The sequence below is a fragment of the Orycteropus afer genome, unplaced genomic scaffold (genome assembly GCF_000298275.1).
Source record: "Orycteropus afer afer isolate SDZICR_OR568_19922 unplaced genomic scaffold, OryAfe1.0 scaffold00398, whole genome shotgun sequence".
NCBI lineage: Eukaryota > Metazoa > Chordata > Mammalia > Tubulidentata > Orycteropodidae > Orycteropus > Orycteropus afer.
The window spans coordinates 1675275-1694385 of record NW_006921985.1 but is presented as its reverse complement, the minus strand read 5'-3'; the positions used below and the strand labels follow the sequence as shown (position 1 = coordinate 1694385).

Genomic DNA, 19111 nt, shown 5'->3' with positions numbered 1-19111 from the left:
TTTTCCATTGCCTCTTGCCACAGATGTAGTCAATCTGATTCCTGTGTACTCCATTTGGCGAAGTCCACATGTATAGCTGCCATTTGTGTTGTTGAAAAAACGTATTTGCAATGAATAAGTCGTTGGTCTTGCAAAATTCTATCACACGATCTCCAGTGTTATTTCTACCTCCAAGGCCACATTTTACAACTCCCAGTGGTTGTTCTTTGTTTCCCACTTTTGCATTCCAGGCACCAGAGATACTCCGCACATCTTGACCGCATGTTCAGTCAATTTCAGACTGAAGAAGTTGGTAAAAATCTTCAATTCCCTCATCTTTGGTTTTGGTGGTTGGTGTGTAAATTTGAATCGTAGTATTAACTGGCCTTCCTCATAGGCATATGGATATTATTCTGTCACTGACAGCACTCTACTTCAGGATAGATCTTGAAACTTTCTTTGTGACAATGAATGCCACACCATTCCTCTTCAATTTGTCATTCCCAGCATAGTAGGTCATAGGGTTATCTGATTCAAAATGGCCCAAACCAGTCCATTTCAGCTCACTGTTCTATTGTTGCTGTTTATGTGCCGTTGAGTTGGACCCAATCATAGCGACCCCTCCTTGGGTTTCCGAGGCAGTATCACTATGGAAGCAGACTGCCCCATCTTCCTTCCAAGGAGTGGCTGGTGGGTTTGAACCACCAGCCTTCTGGTTAGCAGTCAAGTGCTTTAGGCACTACACTCCCAGAGCTAGGATATCAATCTTTATGCATTCCATTTCATTTTTAACAGCTTCCAATTTTCCTAGATTCATACTTCTACATTCCATGTTCCAATTATCAATGTATACTTGCAGCTCTTTCTTCTCATATTGAGTTGTGCCACTTCAGCAAATGGAGGAGGCCCCAAAAGCTCTACTTTATCCGTACCATTAAGGCAGGCTCTACTCTGATGAGGCAGCTCTTTCCCAGTCATATCTAAGTGCCTTCCAACCTGAAGGGCTCATCTTTCAGCACTGTACTGGTCAATGTTTCAGGGCTACTCATAAAATTTTCCAGTAATGTATCAGACAGTGTTTCACTACTGAGCGTAAGGTTTTCACTGGCCAGTTCTTTGAGAAGTGGATGGCCTCTTCCTTCTTCCAAGTCTGTCTCAGTCTAGAAGCTGCACCAAATCCCGTCCACCATGGGTCCTGTGCTGGCACAGCCTCCAGCTCACACCAACACGCAAGCCATCACAGCACAACAAACCGAAAGACACATTCATCTCCCTTAGCTGTTCCAACTTCTCTGCTCACTTCCTGGGCTTCCCCCTATCTGTTCCGGCTGCTGGCCCAGTCTGCTGCTGTTCCCTGCCACCTGGGGCTCTCCCCCACCCAACTTACCTGTTCCGGCTGCTGGCCCTGCCTGCTGCTCTCCCTGCCACCTAGGGGCTGTCCCCCAGCTGCCTTACCTGTTCCAGACACCAGCCCTGTTATATTAGCTATAATAATACTAGATAACATAGACTTTAAAATATAACCAGGGAATAGGTGGGATATTTCCTGTTCGCCTAAGGCATATGACTGCTGACCAGAAGGCTGGTGGTTCAAACCCACCAGCCACTCCTTGGAAGGAAGATGGGGCAATCTCCTCAGAAATCCAAGGAGGGGTTGCTATGAGTCAGATTTGACTTCATGGCAGTGAGTTTGGTTTCAGTTTAAGAGTTAAATATATCAAGGAGATTTAACGATTATAAATGTAATCCCATTTAACAGCATAGCCCCAAAATGCATAAATAAAAAAATTAAGAAATAAAACCAGTCCCACACATATTTCTTCAGAAAACAGAGTGGAAAGAAATAATTTCCAACCTATTCTATGAGGCCAGTTTTACCCTGACACCAAAGAGGAACAGAAAACTAGGGGCCAAGGTTGCTGATGGACATGAACTTAAAAATGGTCACCAGACATTAGCAAACCAATCCAACAACAGAGAAACATCACGATCCAGAGAACTTTATCCCCAAAATGCAAGGTTGTTTATTATCAAAAATTACTTGATGTGATGCTATCCTCCTCGGCGAGTAGCAACTGGGATCTTAAAAGCCTACAAGCAGCCATCTAGATGCAATGATGGGTCTCTCCTCGTCCAGAGCAAAGAAGAATGAAGAAAACTAAAGACGCACGGCAACAATTAGTCCAAGCAACTGGGACACCATGAGATCCTCAGCCTATACGACTATGAGACCAGAACTAGATGGTGCCTGGCTACTGTCAACCATTTGGAGGGTGATCTATGTAGGAGATCCTGAATAGAGTGGGACAACAATGTGGAACAAAACTCAAAATCATTAAAAAAAGGGGGGTGGGGTGGGGAGGTGTACCAGGTTTGCTGATCTGATAGATGATGGAACCACTGAGACCATGGCCCCTAGTTGCCTTTTAGGTCTGGAATTGAACCCACTGCCATGGCTTCCAGCCAAACAAAATACACGGGCATATGAAGTGAACATTTATGTTAGGAAGATACACTCCTTGGAGAGATCAATCGTGGGAGAATAGAAAGGCTGTGTATGCACAGGGAGACAGCTCAGGGGGCAAGAGTGCATAGGAGGGAAGGACACAGGGAAGCGGTAACTATGGGGAGGAAGTGGGAGGGGAGCTGTTGCACTATGGGAAATTGCAATCAATGTCATGAGACAAAATGTTTGTGAGCTGCTGTATGGAAAGTGGATTTGTTCTGTAAACTTTCACCCAAATCACAATTAAAAAAAAAAAAAATCACTTGATGTGATGCATCCTAAGCACTATAATGAAATGTGTAAAAACCTGGTACTAGAAAACCAAGAGAAGAACATGATCAGCATTTATCAACTTGAAAGAAATGAAGAAAATGTCAAGCCTCGAATTGCAAAGCTGAAGGATTCTGTGGGTAAAATACTGCATGATGCAGGAAGCATCAAAAGAAGATGGAAGCAATATATAGTTAGTGTACCAAACAGAAGGGGCCCTGACGGTATAGTCCCTAAGGCATTTGACTGCTAACCAGAAAGCTGGAGGTTCAAACCCACCAGAAGGAAGACTGGGCAATCTATTTCCATAAAGATTTACTACCTCAGAAACCCAAAGGGGGTCACTGTGAGTCAGAATCAACTAGAAGGCAGTGAGGTTCTTTTTGGTACCAGAAAGAACTGGTCAGTGTTCAGTCATTTCTGAAGGGACCAAATGATCAAGCACCAATGGTACTTAAGGAAGAAGTCCAAGTTGCATGGAAGGAATCGGTGAAAAACAAGGCTTCAGGAATTGACAGAATACCCGCCGAGATGTTTCAACAAATTGATGCAGGACTCGAGGTGCTTACTTGTCTATGCCAGGAAATTTGGAAAACAGCTACCTGGTCAACCAATTGGAAGAAATGCATTATTTGTGCCCATGTCAAAGAAAGGTGATCCCATAGAATGTGGAAATCATCACACGATATCATTAATATCACATGCAAATAAAATTTTGCTAAACATAATTAAAAAATGGTTGTAGTGGTATATTGACAGGAAACTTCCAGAAATGCAAGGTGGACTCAGAAGAGGACATGGAATGAGGGACATCACTGCTGATGTCAGATGGATCTTGGCTGAAAGCAAAGAATACCAGAAAGATGTTTATCTGTGTTCTGTTGACTATGCAAGGCCATCATAACAAATTATGGATAACACTGCGAAAAAAGGAATTCCAGAACACTTAAATGTGCTCGTGAGAAACCTGTACATAGACCAGGAGGCTGTCATTCAAACAGAACAAGGTACTACTGCCTGGTTCAAAATGAAGAAGGGAGTCCATCAGGGTTGTATCCTTTTACCACACTTATTCAATCTGTATGTTGACCAAATAATCTGAGAAGCTGGATCATGTGAAGAAAAACACGGCATCAGGATTGGAGGAAGACTCATTAACAACCTGTTATACGCAAATGACACATCCTTGGCTTGCTGAAAGTGAAGAGGACTTGAAGCACTTACTGAAGAGCAAAGACTATAGCCTTCATCATGTCACTCTTACAATCTAACAGGAGAACTGGTATTATTTCAGGCTTACGTTTAGAAAATCAGACACCTTCAATAAAAATGACACCCTTGCAACCAAAAACGAGCTCTGGTGTTACAGTGCCTAAGGCATCTGACTGCTAACTGGAAGGCTGGTGATTTAAACCCACCAGTCACTCCTTGGAAGGAAGATGGGACAGACCACCTCTGTAGTGATACCACCTTGGAAACCCAAGGAGGGCTCGCTATGATTTGGATTCAACTTGACAGCAGTGAGTTTGGTTGTGGTTTTGGTTTATAGCTACGAACTATGTATTTTCTTAAGTAAAAGGATGAGGCAGACACACTTACATGGAATACCACAATTATGAGAACAAACACTTAAAACTCTGACGATGCTCGCAAGCAATGCAATGAGACAAAAGCAGAGGTCATAAGCCCATCTCTAAGCAGGAAACAGGAGCTCTCGTAGCGTAGTGCCTAAGGCACCTGACTGCTAACCAGAAGGCTGGCGGTTCAAACCCACCAGACACTGCTCGGAAGGAAGGTGGGGCAATCTACTTTCGCAGTGATACCGCCTCGGAAACCCACGGAGGGGTCACTCTGAGTCACGTCCGACTCAGTGCCATGTAACGACGACAACAACAAGCAGGAAACAGTGCGGCTCAGATCAGCCTAGTTTCCAGCTGGCATTATCAATCTTACTCAATTCTTGAGGATGTCATTCATAGTGATATTCCAGATTTGAAGGCAGAAAGACATGACTAAACTCTCCACAGGTATATTTCAATTAATGACTGGGAAGGGAACCAGAAATCTTGACTTAGTCCAAAAATAAGGATCATTGAATTAAGAAGTCTACAGGTCCTCTGGTGGCATAATGGATAAGGCATTCGGCCGCTAACCAGAAGGCCAGCGGTTCAATCCACCCACCAGCTGCTCTGCAGAAGGAAGATGGGTCTATCTACTTCTGTGAAGATTGACCTACCTGCCACCCTGGAAACCCAATGGGGATCGCAATGAGTTGAAATCGACTTGATGGCAGTGAATTTGGTTTTTGTTTTCTTAAATTAAGAAGTCCAATGTCACTTGCACCAAAAACACAGTATTAAAAAAAAAGAAGTTTAACGCCAAGTTCTGAGCCAGCCAACATACACCTCAATATATACCATTAAACTAAAAAAAAAAAAAAAACCAACCAACCAAACTCAGTGCCATCAAATAGATCTCCAACTCATAATGACACCCCATGGGAGCCACTGGTGGGTCTGAACCCCAACCTTCTGGTTACCACTCAATAAATACCTTAGGCACTGTGCCACCAGCACTCCTTATATATGCCATTAGATGTTTAGAAGACTGTAACCTCAAAGGGCCTTATGGCTACTCCTTACAGGAGAACCTCCTGCACCATTTAACAAACAAGTATGTCCTATGCCACGCCACTGTCTCTAATATACCAAGAAGTCACAGAGACCGGGGCTAAGGACAGCTCCCTAGACAAAGGGGCAAAAGACGAAAACTGGCATTGACAAAAAAGGAGACACATGGCCCTTAAATATACGAAAAGAAGCCCAACTCTGTCCACAGAAAGCAAAACGAAGGCTGAACCACTGGGTCACCACCTCCTCCCGTCAGAGCTGTGCTGCCCCCTCTGGTGGGGGTCATGGTGACTCACCCACCCACCACCGGACACTCTGCCCCAGCAAACTCACTGCTGGTGCTCAGTCACAGAGGTATCTGCTCGTCTACGAGACAGCCTGTGGACAAGATGGCAGACATACAAGACTGCACATGTGCAGGCTTCTAACAAAACTGCTTACAACGGCAAGAAACAGAAAACCACTCGAGTGCCCATCACCAGGGTGCTGCTTAAAAACAAAAAGTCAGCAGCCGAAGAGAGAGAGAGGATGTGCTCATGGGACAGATGGAGAAAGGCTCTCAGGCCACACTGCTAAGTGACAAAGCAAAGCACCAAAGCAGGGTGTACTGTTTGACAAAAAACAGAAGAACAGATATCTGCATTTGCAGAAATCAATGCAGGAAGGGCATGCAGTAAGCAAATCCAGCTGGCGCCCTCCAGGGATGGGGGATGGGGGGAGGTACTGGCCAGGGTGCTGGAGAGGGAGCAGGATGCTCACTGTCGTCGCCGGTTATGGTTCTATGATTTGAACCATTAATGTATGTGACCGATTAAAACTGACCGAGTACCAAGCATCTTTTTTTTTTTGATTTGGGTGAAGATTTACAGCGCAAATTCACTTTTCATACAGCAGTTCACATAATATACTGTCTCATGTCATTGACCAAAATGTACAATGCAGCAGCTCCCCTCCCACTTCCTCCCCATAGTTACCTCCTCCCAGTGTCCATCCCTTCATACTCTTCTGCACCCTGAGCTATCTCCCTGTGCATAAGCAGCCCTTCCTTCTCCCATGATTGTTCTCTCCAGGGCGTGTGTCTACTTGAGGTAAAAGTACCAAGCATCTTAACTTTCTTTTGCTCATCTTTCCGTTTAAAAGTTACTTACTGAGCATCTAGTATAAAACTGTCTTTAAAGAAAATAAAACAACAAAGCCTGATAGGGCAGCCTCTCTTTTGGTTAACAGAAAAATAGATATCCAACAGAAACTTATGTCCAAGTATGTCTGAAATTTTAACTCCTATAAAACACAAAAGAGCCATAACACCTAGACACATGGGGCTACCACCCTGGGGTGTTGACAAGACAACTTGATGATTACAGAGCCCAGCAAGAGAAACGAGATTGCCACGGGGTGATGAGTCATGTTTGCTAATTTCTGAAGTTCATCTAATCTTCAGAAATTATTGGAAATAGAGCAATTTTGTGTAACGATAACGCTCATGTTTGGAGAAAACACACACAAAGCAAGGGACCCTTGGCAAAATAAAATGAGTGAAAAAAGAGATGCGTACCTGCTGTGTTGGGTAAGATGGGGGTGGACTCTCCGCTTTGCTTTCTTCTTTGCCGAGGCTCCCGTTTCCTAGCGCTACGTCTTCCTTCGGGACTCCCGGTGGCTCCCCACTACTCTCGCCATCTGCTTCCTCGTCGTCGGCCTCTGAAGAGCTACTGCTGGTACTGCTGACCTGAGGGGACTGGAAAAGCAGCCCTGTGTGATTTATGTTCTTCAAACAGAAGATTCTGAGAAAACATGAAAACGTCAGACTCCCCACTCCATGCCATTTACTGCAGCTAAAAAAACAGCCAAGCCCATACCTCATCTTTCAGGGCCATGTTTTCCCCGCCACCGTTTAATTCGCTGTGAATTCCATTCATGTTGGCCACAACCTCGGCATCGCCATAGTTACTCAATGGGTAAATGCCAGCAAATTTAGCCGATAACGGTGCGTCGTCTTCATCATCACTACAACTGAGACCAAGCACAGTCAGTCACTGAGAGGCTGTCAACTGGGGGAGGGCGAGTGGACCTCTGGCTGGGCACTGACATCCCACTTACACATAATGGTTCTCATTTACAAGGAGCATCATGTCAAAGACCACTCAGGCTACTAACACTGCTTACTAACCAGGACACAAAATGCCTGCACATTGACATTTGAACTATTTGCAAAAATCATGGAAAACAAAAGCTCCACGTAATAAACATTGAATCACAAAACTGTAATTGTATTAACGGATAATATATTTCCATTTAACACTACATTAAAGGCTTTCATGTAAAATTATCTTCTTCTGCCACCCCTAAATAGACAATTATTTTTTTATTAAAAATAAAGGGGTATAGAAACAACCTGAAGAATTTTTTATAACTACCAAAAATTACTTCAGAAATTGTGAGCTGATCAGCAGGAATGCACAGGAAGGAAGGACACAGGGAGGAGGAAACTACAGAGGGGAAGTGGGAAGAGAGCTGTTAGACTGTGAGGAATTGCAGTCAATGTCACGGAACAAAATGTGTGTGGACATCTGCACGGAAAATGAATTTGCTGCCACCCAAATCACAATTCAAAAGAAAGAAATAGCGAGCTCAATGAAGTTTAAAAGGTACTTCCTGACTAAGGTGCAACTATTGGTCTCTCTTCATGAGGAGTAAGAAGAGTGAAGAAGACCAAATAATTAGACCAAAAGATAAAGGATCACGCTAACCCCAGCCTCCATGACTGAGACCAGAAGAACTAGATGGTGCCTGGCTACCATTGTTGACTGTTTTAAAGGGATCACAATAGGAGGTCCCAGTAGCGACTGGTACACCATCCGATCTGCAACCTATACAACTATGAGACCAGAAGAACTAGATGGTGCCCAGCTACCACTGCCATCCACTTGGAAGGGATGTAGGAGATCCTGCATAGAGAGGGAGAACAATGTGGTACAAAACTCAAAATCATTTGGAGGAAAAGAAAAAAAGAAGGTGGGGACCAGGATTGCTGGTCCAATGGAGCCTGGTGTAACCACTGAGACTATGGCCCCTAGCTGCCCTTCAGGTCTGGAATTGAACCCACAACTGTGGTTTCCAGCCAAACAAAGTACAGGCATGTGAGTTAAACATTTACCTCAAGTAGACACACGCCCTGGAGAGAACAATCATGGGAGAAGGAAGGGCTGCTTATGCACAGGGAGATAGCTCAGGGTGCAGGAGAGTATGGAGGGATGGACACTGGGAGGAGGTAACTATGGGGAGGAAGTGGGAGGGGAGCTGTTGCATTGTAAATTTTGGTCAATGACATGAGACAAAGTATATATGAACTGCTGTACGAAAAGAGAATTTACTCTGTAAATCTTCACCCAAATCCTAAAAAAGAAAAAAAAGAAACAAAAAAAAAAATAGGAGGTCCCAGATAAAGCAGGAAAAAAACATACAACAAAACTCAAAATGATAAAACCACTAGACTTACTAGTCTTTTAGAGACTGGTGAAACCCGCAAGCCTATGGCCCTCAGACACCCTTCAAGCCTGGAACTGAAGTCACCCTCGTGAATCAACTTTTAGCCAAACAACAGACAGCCTATGGGGTGAACAACAACACCAGGAGGTACACAGTCACTAAAGTAACGAACCACAGGAGATCTGAAGGGTGGCACTGGCCCAGGGAGAAAGCTCAGAAGGCAGGAAGGGACAGGAAGAAGGAAGAAGGGCAACAGTGAACACAGGGAGGGAGTGGGAAGAGGGCTCTTACCCTGTGAGGAGTGCAAGCAACGTCACAGAACATGACGTCTCATTAACTGCTGAACGGAAAACCAAGGTGCTCCATCAACCTTCCCCAGTTCACAATCAATAGATTTTGGTTTTGTAAAAAGATCACTTAGTCACTAAATACTCAGAGTTCTTTTACTGTAAGACCAGCTGTGGTCAAGACAGTCAGAATTACAAACTGGCATTTAGCAGGACATCCAAGCCCTGGGGAAGCCGAGCAGTGAACCCAGTGATGGCACAACTGATGAGACTGCCGGGTTCTCCAGGTCTTGCGATTTTTCCGTGTGATGTCTTACCACTCACCTTTTAAAGGCAAGTACCAGAGTTTTCCTTCACTGGAAGATTTCTGCCTCACATGAGGCCTGGCTCTCACAGGTTTTACTGTATTTACTAAAGAAAAGTAACAAGGCTTTATTCTCTCGAAAGCTGCTTAAAATGGATGATTTTCTGGTTTGTGAAGAAAGCTGGCCCAGAGCTTACGTTCAAAGATGGAGTGTCCACGTACCCCACAGTCCATGTGCGTGGGCACCACAGAGTGCAAGAGCTCTAAGAAGACACAAAACACTGTTCCACCTCCTACTTTGGTAAGTAGTGACTAGGATCTTAAAAGCTTGCAAGCAGCCATCTAGATGCAACAATGGGTCTCTCCTTGTCCACAGCAAAGAAAAATGAAGAAAACCAAAGATTCATGGAAACAATTAGTCTTAGCGACTGGTACACCATGTGATCTGCAGCCTATACGACTAGGAGACCAGAGGAACTACCACTGTCAACCACTCAGAGGGGGATCTACGGAGGAGATCCTGGACAGAGTGGGAGAACAATGAACTACCACTGTCAACCACTCAGAGGGGGATCTACGGAGGAGATCCTGGACAGAGAGGGAGAACAACGTGGAAAGAACTCAAAATCATTTGGAGAAAAAAAAAAAAAAGTGGGGACCAGGTTTGCTGGTCTGATAGAGCCTGGTGGAACCACTGAGACTATGGCCCCTAGCTGCCCTTCAGGTCTGGAATTGAACCCACACCTGTGGTTTCCAGCCAAACAAAAGACAGGCATATGAGCTGAACATTTACCTGAGGTAGACACACTCCTTGGAGAGAACAATCATGGGAGAAAGAAGGGCTGCTTATGCACAGGGAGACAGTTCAGAGGGCAGGAGTGCATGGAGGGATGGACACAGGGAAGAGGTAATTATATAGGGAGGAAGTGGGAGGGGAGCTGTTGCATTGTGGTAAATTGTGGTCAATGTCACGAGACAAAGTGTATGTGAACTGCTGTATGGAAAGTGAATTTGCTCTGTGAACTTTCACCCAAATCACAATTAAAAAAAAAAAAAGATGACGTGACGCCTTTGTATCTTTAGAAAGAATGTCCAAGAAGGCCCATTTCAAGAGTCTCTGCCATTTTAAGAAAACAAGAACCATCATGTAAGGCAGAGCCCACCAAAGCAAAGGAGAAATGGCTGGCCACCCAGGGCAAGGCTCAGGCTGACTGAGGGCCTGCGACAGCACACACCCACTCCTGAGGCATCGTCCTGCCCCCATTTACACGTGAGGAAATTGAGGCTCAGTTAACTGCCTATGATGGAAGCAAGCTTCCTTAACTGAGGGCCGGAAAACTCCAGAGGGCCCTGAGGGGCACTGACTCAAACAGCATGATCCAATGCACTGACTTTAGAAAAGGCACCAAGGAATGAGAAAGACATAGAGAGGTACATGGGAGGTACGTACAGACAACAAATATGAACCCTTTTGCACATACAGTACTGCATTGTCAGTGAAGGCTAACAGGTATATGGGTGGATAGATGGGTAGACAGGCTGAACGATTAGGCATGTCTATGAAATGGGGAGTGTATCCAAGAACATATATAGGGTTGGCAGACAATGGTCCTATAAGTTTATCGTGAATGATCAGAATTTCCAGCTGTACAGTAGAGCTGACAAGGGGCAAGGTTGTGGTCACTGTTTGGTCACAGCCAGCTACCCAGAGGGACCAACTAGTTGAACCTGCAGGCGTGGGACGATAGTCGCAAGGGACATCAAGCTCAATTGGCATAACATACTATACAAAACATTGTTCCACCTCCTACTTTGGCAAGGAGGGACTGGAATCTTAAAAGCTAGCAAGTTGCCATCTAGATGCAATGATGGGTCTCTCCTTGTCAAGAGCAAAGAAGAAAGAAGAAAACCAAAATTAATGGAAACAATCAGTCCTAGCGACTGGTACACCATCTGATCTGCAGCCTATACGACTATGAGACCAGAGGAACTAGATGGTGCCTGGCTACTACTGTCATCCATTTGGAAGGGGATCTATGTAGGAGATTCTGGATATAGAGGGAGAACAATGGGGAACAAAACTCAAAATCATTTGGAGAAAAAAAAAAAAAAGTGGGGACCAGGTTTGCTGGCCTGATAGAGCCTGGTGGAACCACTGAGACTATGGCCCCTAGCTGCCCTTCAGGTCTGGAATTGAACCCGCACCTGTAGTTTCCAGCCAAACAAAAGACAGGCATATGAGTTGAACATTTACCTCAAGTAGATACACTCCTTGGAGAGAACAATCGTGGGAGAAAGAAGGGCTGCTTATGCACAGGGAGACAGCTCAGGGGGCAGGAGTCTATGGAGGGATGGACACTGGGAAGAGGTAACCATGGGAAGGAAGTGGGAAGGGAGCTATTGCATTGTGGTAAACTGTGGTCAATGACATGAGACAAGGTGTATGTGAGCTGCTGTATGGAAAGTGAATTTTTCTCTGTAAATCTTCACCCAAATCACAATAAAAAAAAAAAGATTAAAAGAAAGAAAAGGCACCAAGGAAAAGCAAACACAGACCAAATGACACTTGACAGTTTCCAAATCACAACCGTTCACACGAGGAAAGCTGCCACGCCTCGTGCCCAGCTGTCCCAGGGCCTCCAGAGCAGCAGTGGGTGCCATGCATTCAGCACTGGAGAGACTGTCACAGCCCCAAGGCTCTCCTCCCTGAGCACGGCCCAGGGCCTTTGGAACTACCCTGTGCAGCTATGTCCAGCGGCGAGCATGGAGTTTACAGACTCACGCTTGCATCAGCCTACACAGGTTAAACTCTGTGTCTCAGTAAGCATCTGGGAATTGACGGTGAGACCTCGATGCCCTCCCACGCACTCAGGGGGCGCACCGGGAGTCGACAGCTGCAGAGCAGCGCGAGACCTGTCAACAAGGAGCCATGGTTTCAGACCTGCTCCTCTAAGGACTGAAGGCATGTGGAAGAAACCCCAGATGGGGTGAGGAGCAGCATGGGCCTGTCAGGGAGAGCTGAGAAGAGTGGGGGGCCCAGCCCTGGGGGACCATCATATCAGAGGGCATGCTGGCACCCAGTCCTCTTTGCAGGCTCGCAGCACACATGCCAACACCCGAGTGCCAGCAAGCTCACAGATGAAGATGTACGCGCACACAGCCCTTCCAGAGTCAGAGTGTGAAGCCTCCACAAACGACAGTGTCACTGACACAGAGGACATGTGGGACCACACCTCCAATGCACAGCAGTGACAGTCGCATGGCCCCCTCCCTGGTACGGACCACACCTCTGCACTGTGGGGCCCCTCCCAAAGGACCCTGCAGACATGGAGTGAACGCACACGCCAACCGTACCATGAGACAGGGTGGAAAAGGCAGACGTGCTACGCTCAAACCAAAGGGAAAATGGGGGCCACAGAGAACAGACGCTGCCCTGCATACCCACGGTTTCTGCTGTTACTGCCATTCACTCAGTGACTATGTTTTAATGAAATGGTGTCAGTTTGTGTTTACTGATTTCATGTGTCTGAAAGTTGCTTGGAGAATGCACTGTGATGACAGTCACATTGCTGTTGACCTGACTCTACATGGCTCACTGCCGGAAACTTCCTGACAAAGTCCCAACTTACAAGGTGGGTGCAGAGCCACTCTCTGGGAGGATGAGCCTAGGATGGTGCTGAATCGTAACAGGAGAGCTGGAGCCCGACCCCGAGCTTGCCGAGGACACGCTGGGTGGCCGCATCTCAGAGAGGTAGTCAGGAGCAGAGTCCATCTGGAGTGGCAGCTGGTGAATGTGGAGGTCCTCAGTGACGGGGGGGTCCATGATGCCACAAGTGAGGATGTGGGAGAGGCTACAGTCGTCACAAGCACATCTGAGCGGGAAGGAAAGACAGTTACAAAGGCAACCACATGGCAGGACAGGCGTGAGTTCTCAAAGGTCACCCCTGCGTGGGGAGAGCAGAGCCATGCACCCCACCAACCCAGACGTGGTGCTCACCTTCTCCGGTAGTTACAGTTGGGACAGTCAGGCAGGCTCAGGCGTGACGACAGCATGTGCCTCATGGTGTCTGTGAAGTGGTTCTCACCAGCGACTGCTTTCTTATTAGTTAACTAGAGGGAATTAGAAAACAATGGTCCAATTCCAACTTGGCAAGGCATTTTCCCGCTGTTCCATACCCTGCAGTGTTAAGCGGCTGTGGGGACGCCCCGCACTCAGCCGGCAGCGCGGTAATAAGTGGTCTGAGGTGTTAAGCGGCTATGGGGACGTCCCGCACTCGGCCAGCAGCGCGGTAATAGGTGGTGATGCGTGTCATGCTCATCTGGGACCCAATGGTCTAGGCGTCCTGCGGTGGAGAAGCCAGGGAGTCAGGGACCAACTAGAGCCAGGGCCACCCACACAAACCAGAGAGGCCGGGGACTAGCGGTCACGAGGCCTCATTCCAGAGACCTGGCAGGCATCTGCTGCTTCCCCTGTGCCCACCAGTGCTGTCTAGGTACCAGGAGAACACAGACAGGAGAGAGGTCACTGCCTGCAAGGAGCTTAGAATCTAGTGGAGACAGACATAAATCAAAGGTCAATTAGGAAAAAAAAAAAAGGAAGGGAAATGTAAGGGGCGTTATGGTAGAGACTTCCCCAGGGCTGTGGGAACAAAAAGGCGGCTCCACAGGGTGGGGGGTGGGGAGACAGGAGGCCTGAGCCGGAGATCAACAAGGAGCTCACATTGGTAATTCAGTCCAAGGCAAAGGGCGTATCCAGACCAGGAGAGCTCTAGGCCAGGCACAGCCCTACAGACTTCCACAACACCCATAAGCACTGAACTCAAGGGGTCATGGGACACCAAGGGCCGACAGTGCCTGAGATCACAGCGTGGCAGGGCGGGGGGCTGCGGGGTTGTGGACAGGAACTGCAACCCAGAGAGGGACCCAGCATGGGAGGCTGTAGTCAGGAGATGCAGCCTAGAGGGGAACTAAGGATGGTGGGCGGCAGACAGGAACTGCAGCCTAGAGAGGGACATAGGACAGAGCAGGTGGGAGAGGCTGCGTAGGAACCAGCAACAGGCAGGCAAGGTGGGGAGCGTAGGCCACAGGGATCGCAGTCAGAGAGCAGACAGCAGCCAGGTGGGCTGCACTAAGCGGCTAAGTCAACGCGAGTCCTCCGTGGGAGCACACAGGACACAAGGACACAGGTGAATGAGTGAACGGAGTGGCCCCCGAGGTTTCTCGCATCTGTGTGGCCTCCACACGCTGGTCTGTCACAGCGGAGCACGTCAACACGCACACGAGCTGCTCACTGTGTAGCGGAGGGCTTCTGCTTCCCACACACCCCCTCCCTCCTCTCCGCAGCCGCACCTGCTCCTCGGTGAACCGTCTTTGTTTAAACAGCTCCCAGTCCTCTGTTAGCATGCGCTGCTTGGTTTTCATGGTCATCTAGTAAGAAGATGTTAAAAACAAAATTAGCACCAGCAAGATTCACACAGGATAGCTTTCAGATAACATCACAACAAACATCAGACAGACAAAATAAAACAAGTGGCCTGCCAAGACCCACCCGACTTATAGCATCCGCTCCCACATCCCACTCGACACAAGCCCCCACCAGCTCCTTTCCCACAGGAAGGTGAGAGAGGGGCCAAATCCGAAAGAGAAACGAAGGGCATGGCAGTGGTCTGTCAGCGTGGCGGACAGTCACCAGTCACTAAGTGCCCGTGGGGCCCCGCGTGTGTGAGCTAGGAGATGACGCAGCCTGATGCTGGCCACGACAAGCCCGCACACAGCAGAGACTGACACAGACCGGCTGGGGGCGGACAGTAAGGTGAGCTCAGGGCACTGTCCTCCGCAGAGAGCAGGAGAGGTGAAGGCAGAATGGAAGCTTCGTGGCTACACGACTCATTCCCCTGACGGGAACAGAGGTCACACATGCCGCCAGAAGACAGCTCTGAAAGCGAAGGTCTTCCAAGCTCTGAACAAGAGACCGTCTGCACTACAGTCCCAGCAGACGTGGCGAGAGAAACCACGTTTCAAGTTTTGCATGAATTTTGTGGAAGTCAGTGAAATGACATCATGTATGGTGCCTAGCACACAGCACCCATGCCCAGCAGTGTCACAGGCCCAAGTGGGCAGCACTGGGAAGCGTCACAGAAGCATCTCTGAGGTCCATCTCCAGCCATCGCCCTCCCTCCTCTGCTCCCCTCAATCACTCCTCAGCCCTTGCTGGGTGGTGGCTCACATGCACACCCCCTCTCTGGATGGGGAGGGTCAGAAATGAGAGAGGCTAAGGCCAGCATGGCATGTGCCCAAGCCCAAAGGGGCGGACAGTACACATACGCTTCCTTCAGTAACAAACGTCAGCTGCTCCCGACAGTCCCAGAGGCCCTGGTATGGCTGACACCCAGCTTGGGCAGCAGCCTGTGCAAAGGAGACTGGGGACCTGGCCAGATACAGCACTCGCCCAGCTGCTGCAACCATCCCAAGTGTGTACCATGCTGGGCAGGCACTTTGGAACTCCTCTGCTCCATCAGCGGCTGGCACACAGCATGTCTGGGCCCTTGCCTTAGCACCTCTACCTGTGGCCTTCACCATCACCCCTCCTCAAGGAACAGGAAAGCCCCGGATCACACTCCTCAGACAGTCCCACTGCACAGCGTAGGCGTGCCCGCCTGGTTCACCTGCTCGTCCACGTAGTCATCAATCCTCCTCTGGCACTCCAGCCACTCCTCGGCCACATGCCGCAGCTCCTCCTCCGAGCGGTGGTAGCGCTGCAACAAGGTGCTGTACGTGTCCTCGTTGCAGGTGTCATGTGTGGTGGTGCCCAGCCTGCCAGAGAGAAGGCCTTCTGTCAAAGGAAGGGAGCGCCCCGGGCTGCTCAGCAGGTCCAGCGCGGACCCTCACCTCCTAGTCTGAGCCCTGCGGGTGGCACAATGTCCTGAACCAGGCTGCCTGCTGTGTGGGATCACGAATCACGAATGTGGCACACCCAGAACAAAGCACGGCAGAAAGGACACAATTGAGGAATGAGCAAGGGCTCCTATGACAACACCCAGTGACAAAGAGGAGATAAAGCCTGGCGTGTGGGTCACTGGACGTGAGGCTATAAACAAGCTCTTCCTCCCGAAGCACATCGACCCAGAGAAGAGAGAACAAGCTGTCAGAAATGCAAAACTGGGATCTACTTTTCACATTAAGTAAAACAGAAAACTGACGTCAACTGAAGAGCTGTACTCATTCCCTATTATCTCCCTAGGAGAGAAGACGATGGAAAATGAGAAAGCAAACAGGAAACAAGACACATACAGGTGACGGGACAGGTGAGGGGGGAGAGCTCCACTGTGACTTCTGAACAAGAGGGCATCTCGGGGGGGAGACAGGTAGGAAGAACGTGAAAGGGCAGACACACATCACACCTTCAAAAACAACTCGTTTTCTTAATACCTAAGTACGTCAATATTTGAACCAACATGACTGCAATGGGAGCTCTGGTGGCGTAGTGCCTAAGGCATGTGACTGCTACACAGAAGGCTGGCGGTTCAAACCACCAGCCACTCCTCAGAAGGAAGGATGGGCAATCTACTTCCGCAGTGATACTGCCTCGGAAACCCAAGGAGGGGTGGCTATGAGTCAGATTTGACTCGACGGCAATGAGTCTGGCTTTGGGTTTCGACTGGAACAGCTAACAAGGATTTCTCAGAAGCCAGGACGACATTTACAACCACCACAGAGCACCGAGCGGCTGCACAGCATCCGCCAACAGTGCTGGTCACAGAAAACTGGACCCTCCTTGTGGGGAGCCCTAAGCACATCACGGTTCATCCCGACAAAGGAGGGCTGTGGATGCATCACCAGCGTTACAGCTGCCTATGCTGCTACCCACCTGCTCACATCTCCAGGCTGTGAAATGGAAGGGTATGTCTAGGCAAAAGGGAACAGACTCACCACCTTGTGAGTACTGACTGGGGATCTTAAAAGTCTGCAGGCGGCCATCTAGATGGAACAACTGGTCTCCCTTTGCCCAGAGCAAAAAAGAATGAAGAAAGCCAAAGACGCATGGAAACAATTCGTCCAAGGGACTAGTGTGCCATGCAAACCGCAGCCTACAGGACCATGAGACCAGAAGAACTAGACGGTGTCTGGATACCACTGTCAACCACTTGGGAAAGTGCAGGAGATCCTGGATAGAGTGGAGAAAAATGTGAAACAAACCTCAAAATCATATAAGAGACCAGCCACTCCTGTGGCTTCCAGCCAAATAACAGACAGGCATATGAAGTGAGTATTTATACTAGGTAGATACACTCCTTACAACAATCACCCGTGGGAGATCAGAAGGGCAGCATTTGCATAGGGAGATAGATCGGAGAGCAGGAGTGTATAGGAAAGAAGGACATAGGGAAGAGGTAACCACAGGGAGGAAGTGGGAGGAGAGCTGTTCCATTGTGGGGATTGCAGTCACTGTCATGAAACAAAATGTGTATGAACCTGTATGCAAAATGAATTCGCTCTGCAAACTTTCACCCAAAAAAAAAAAAAGGAAAGAAAAAGCAGCAGCCGTTGAAGAGCTACTTAGGGGCAGGAAGAATGCAGAGTGGGATGGTGAGAATGATGACAGCTTGAAGGGTGGAATCAATGTCACCAAATGGTACACGCAGAATCTGTTGCATTGGTGTATGGTTTGCTATGTACATTTCCAACAAGAACAACAAATCAATAAAATTATTTATTTATACGTGTATATATAAATCTAAGCATCCTGATGGGTAGAAAGCACCCCTTCTCCTTCCTGCCTCTGCTTGAGTGATCACACGAGGACAGTGGGACAACCTAAGCATCTGCCCACCTGTGGATGCAGATGGTCCCCACACAAGCTCCCATGTGGAATCTCCTTCAAAGAAGGAGTAAGCACAAACAAGACCGAACTGAAAAGTTGCCCAACAAGGCCCAGAAAAAAAAGAAAGGGATTGGAGCGGCTGAAACTGGCAGGGCTGCTCCAGAAGAGCTCCGCTTCCCGGAGGACAAACTCAGCAGCAACAGCAGCAGCAGCCAAACCTCCTGCCTCTCCCAGGTGTGCTCCTTTCTGTCTACAGTGCCTGTTTTCCCCGAGCGCTGCTGCTGTAACTGCCAGGGACTTGCAGGAACACCGCGCTGCGTCGCGGGCAAACACACTGCCAGCCCACAGGGCTTACGGGGACGGGAGCACATACCTGATCTGTGACACCAGGGTTGGCAGGTTGCTCTGGAGAAGTGGCTCCGAAAAGACCAGATTCTCAAACAGGTGCTTATTGTGCAGCTCCCATGTCACCTGGAACTTTTTCAAGTGCTCATTTTCCTAGTTTTTTTTTTAAAAAAAAAAAAACACACACGTACTGAATCAATGGAGATTCAGATTGCCAGAGAAATGTTGCTGGGTCTCCCGCAGGCACCTACACACTTGTTCTGCACCATCTCCACCAGCCCAGGATGCTCGGCTTACGAGCACTCTCTGTGCCCCGTCTGTCCTAAAGCACGGAGCATACGTGTCTCTGCTGGGCACTTTGGATACGCTCTGAAATGGCACGCCTACGGGAGGCACAGCAGGACAGGCACCAGACCGCACCCTGCACGCAGATTCCTTCCTTCCACAGCTGGCCTGCTAGGGCTTATCCTCGGAGGTTCCTCA

General features: G+C 48.4%; 1 protein-coding gene across 1 annotated transcript in view; it reads right to left on the bottom strand.

Moving 5' to 3' along the window:
* Positions 1-19111, bottom strand: part of FAM193A (family with sequence similarity 193 member A) — a 134869-nt gene that overhangs the window by 69698 nt on the left and 46060 nt on the right. The window contains exons 6-12 of the mRNA XM_007953495.2: positions 18657-18781; positions 16128-16275; positions 14812-14889; positions 13460-13572; positions 13092-13334; positions 7242-7395; positions 6941-7120 (exon numbers count right to left, since the gene is read on the bottom strand). Of these exons, the coding sequence (XP_007951686.1) occupies positions 6941-7120; positions 7242-7395; positions 13092-13334; positions 13460-13572; positions 14812-14889; positions 16128-16275; positions 18657-18781 (1041 nt within the window). The remainder of the gene's footprint in view (positions 1-6940; positions 7121-7241; positions 7396-13091; positions 13335-13459; positions 13573-14811; positions 14890-16127; positions 16276-18656; positions 18782-19111) is intronic.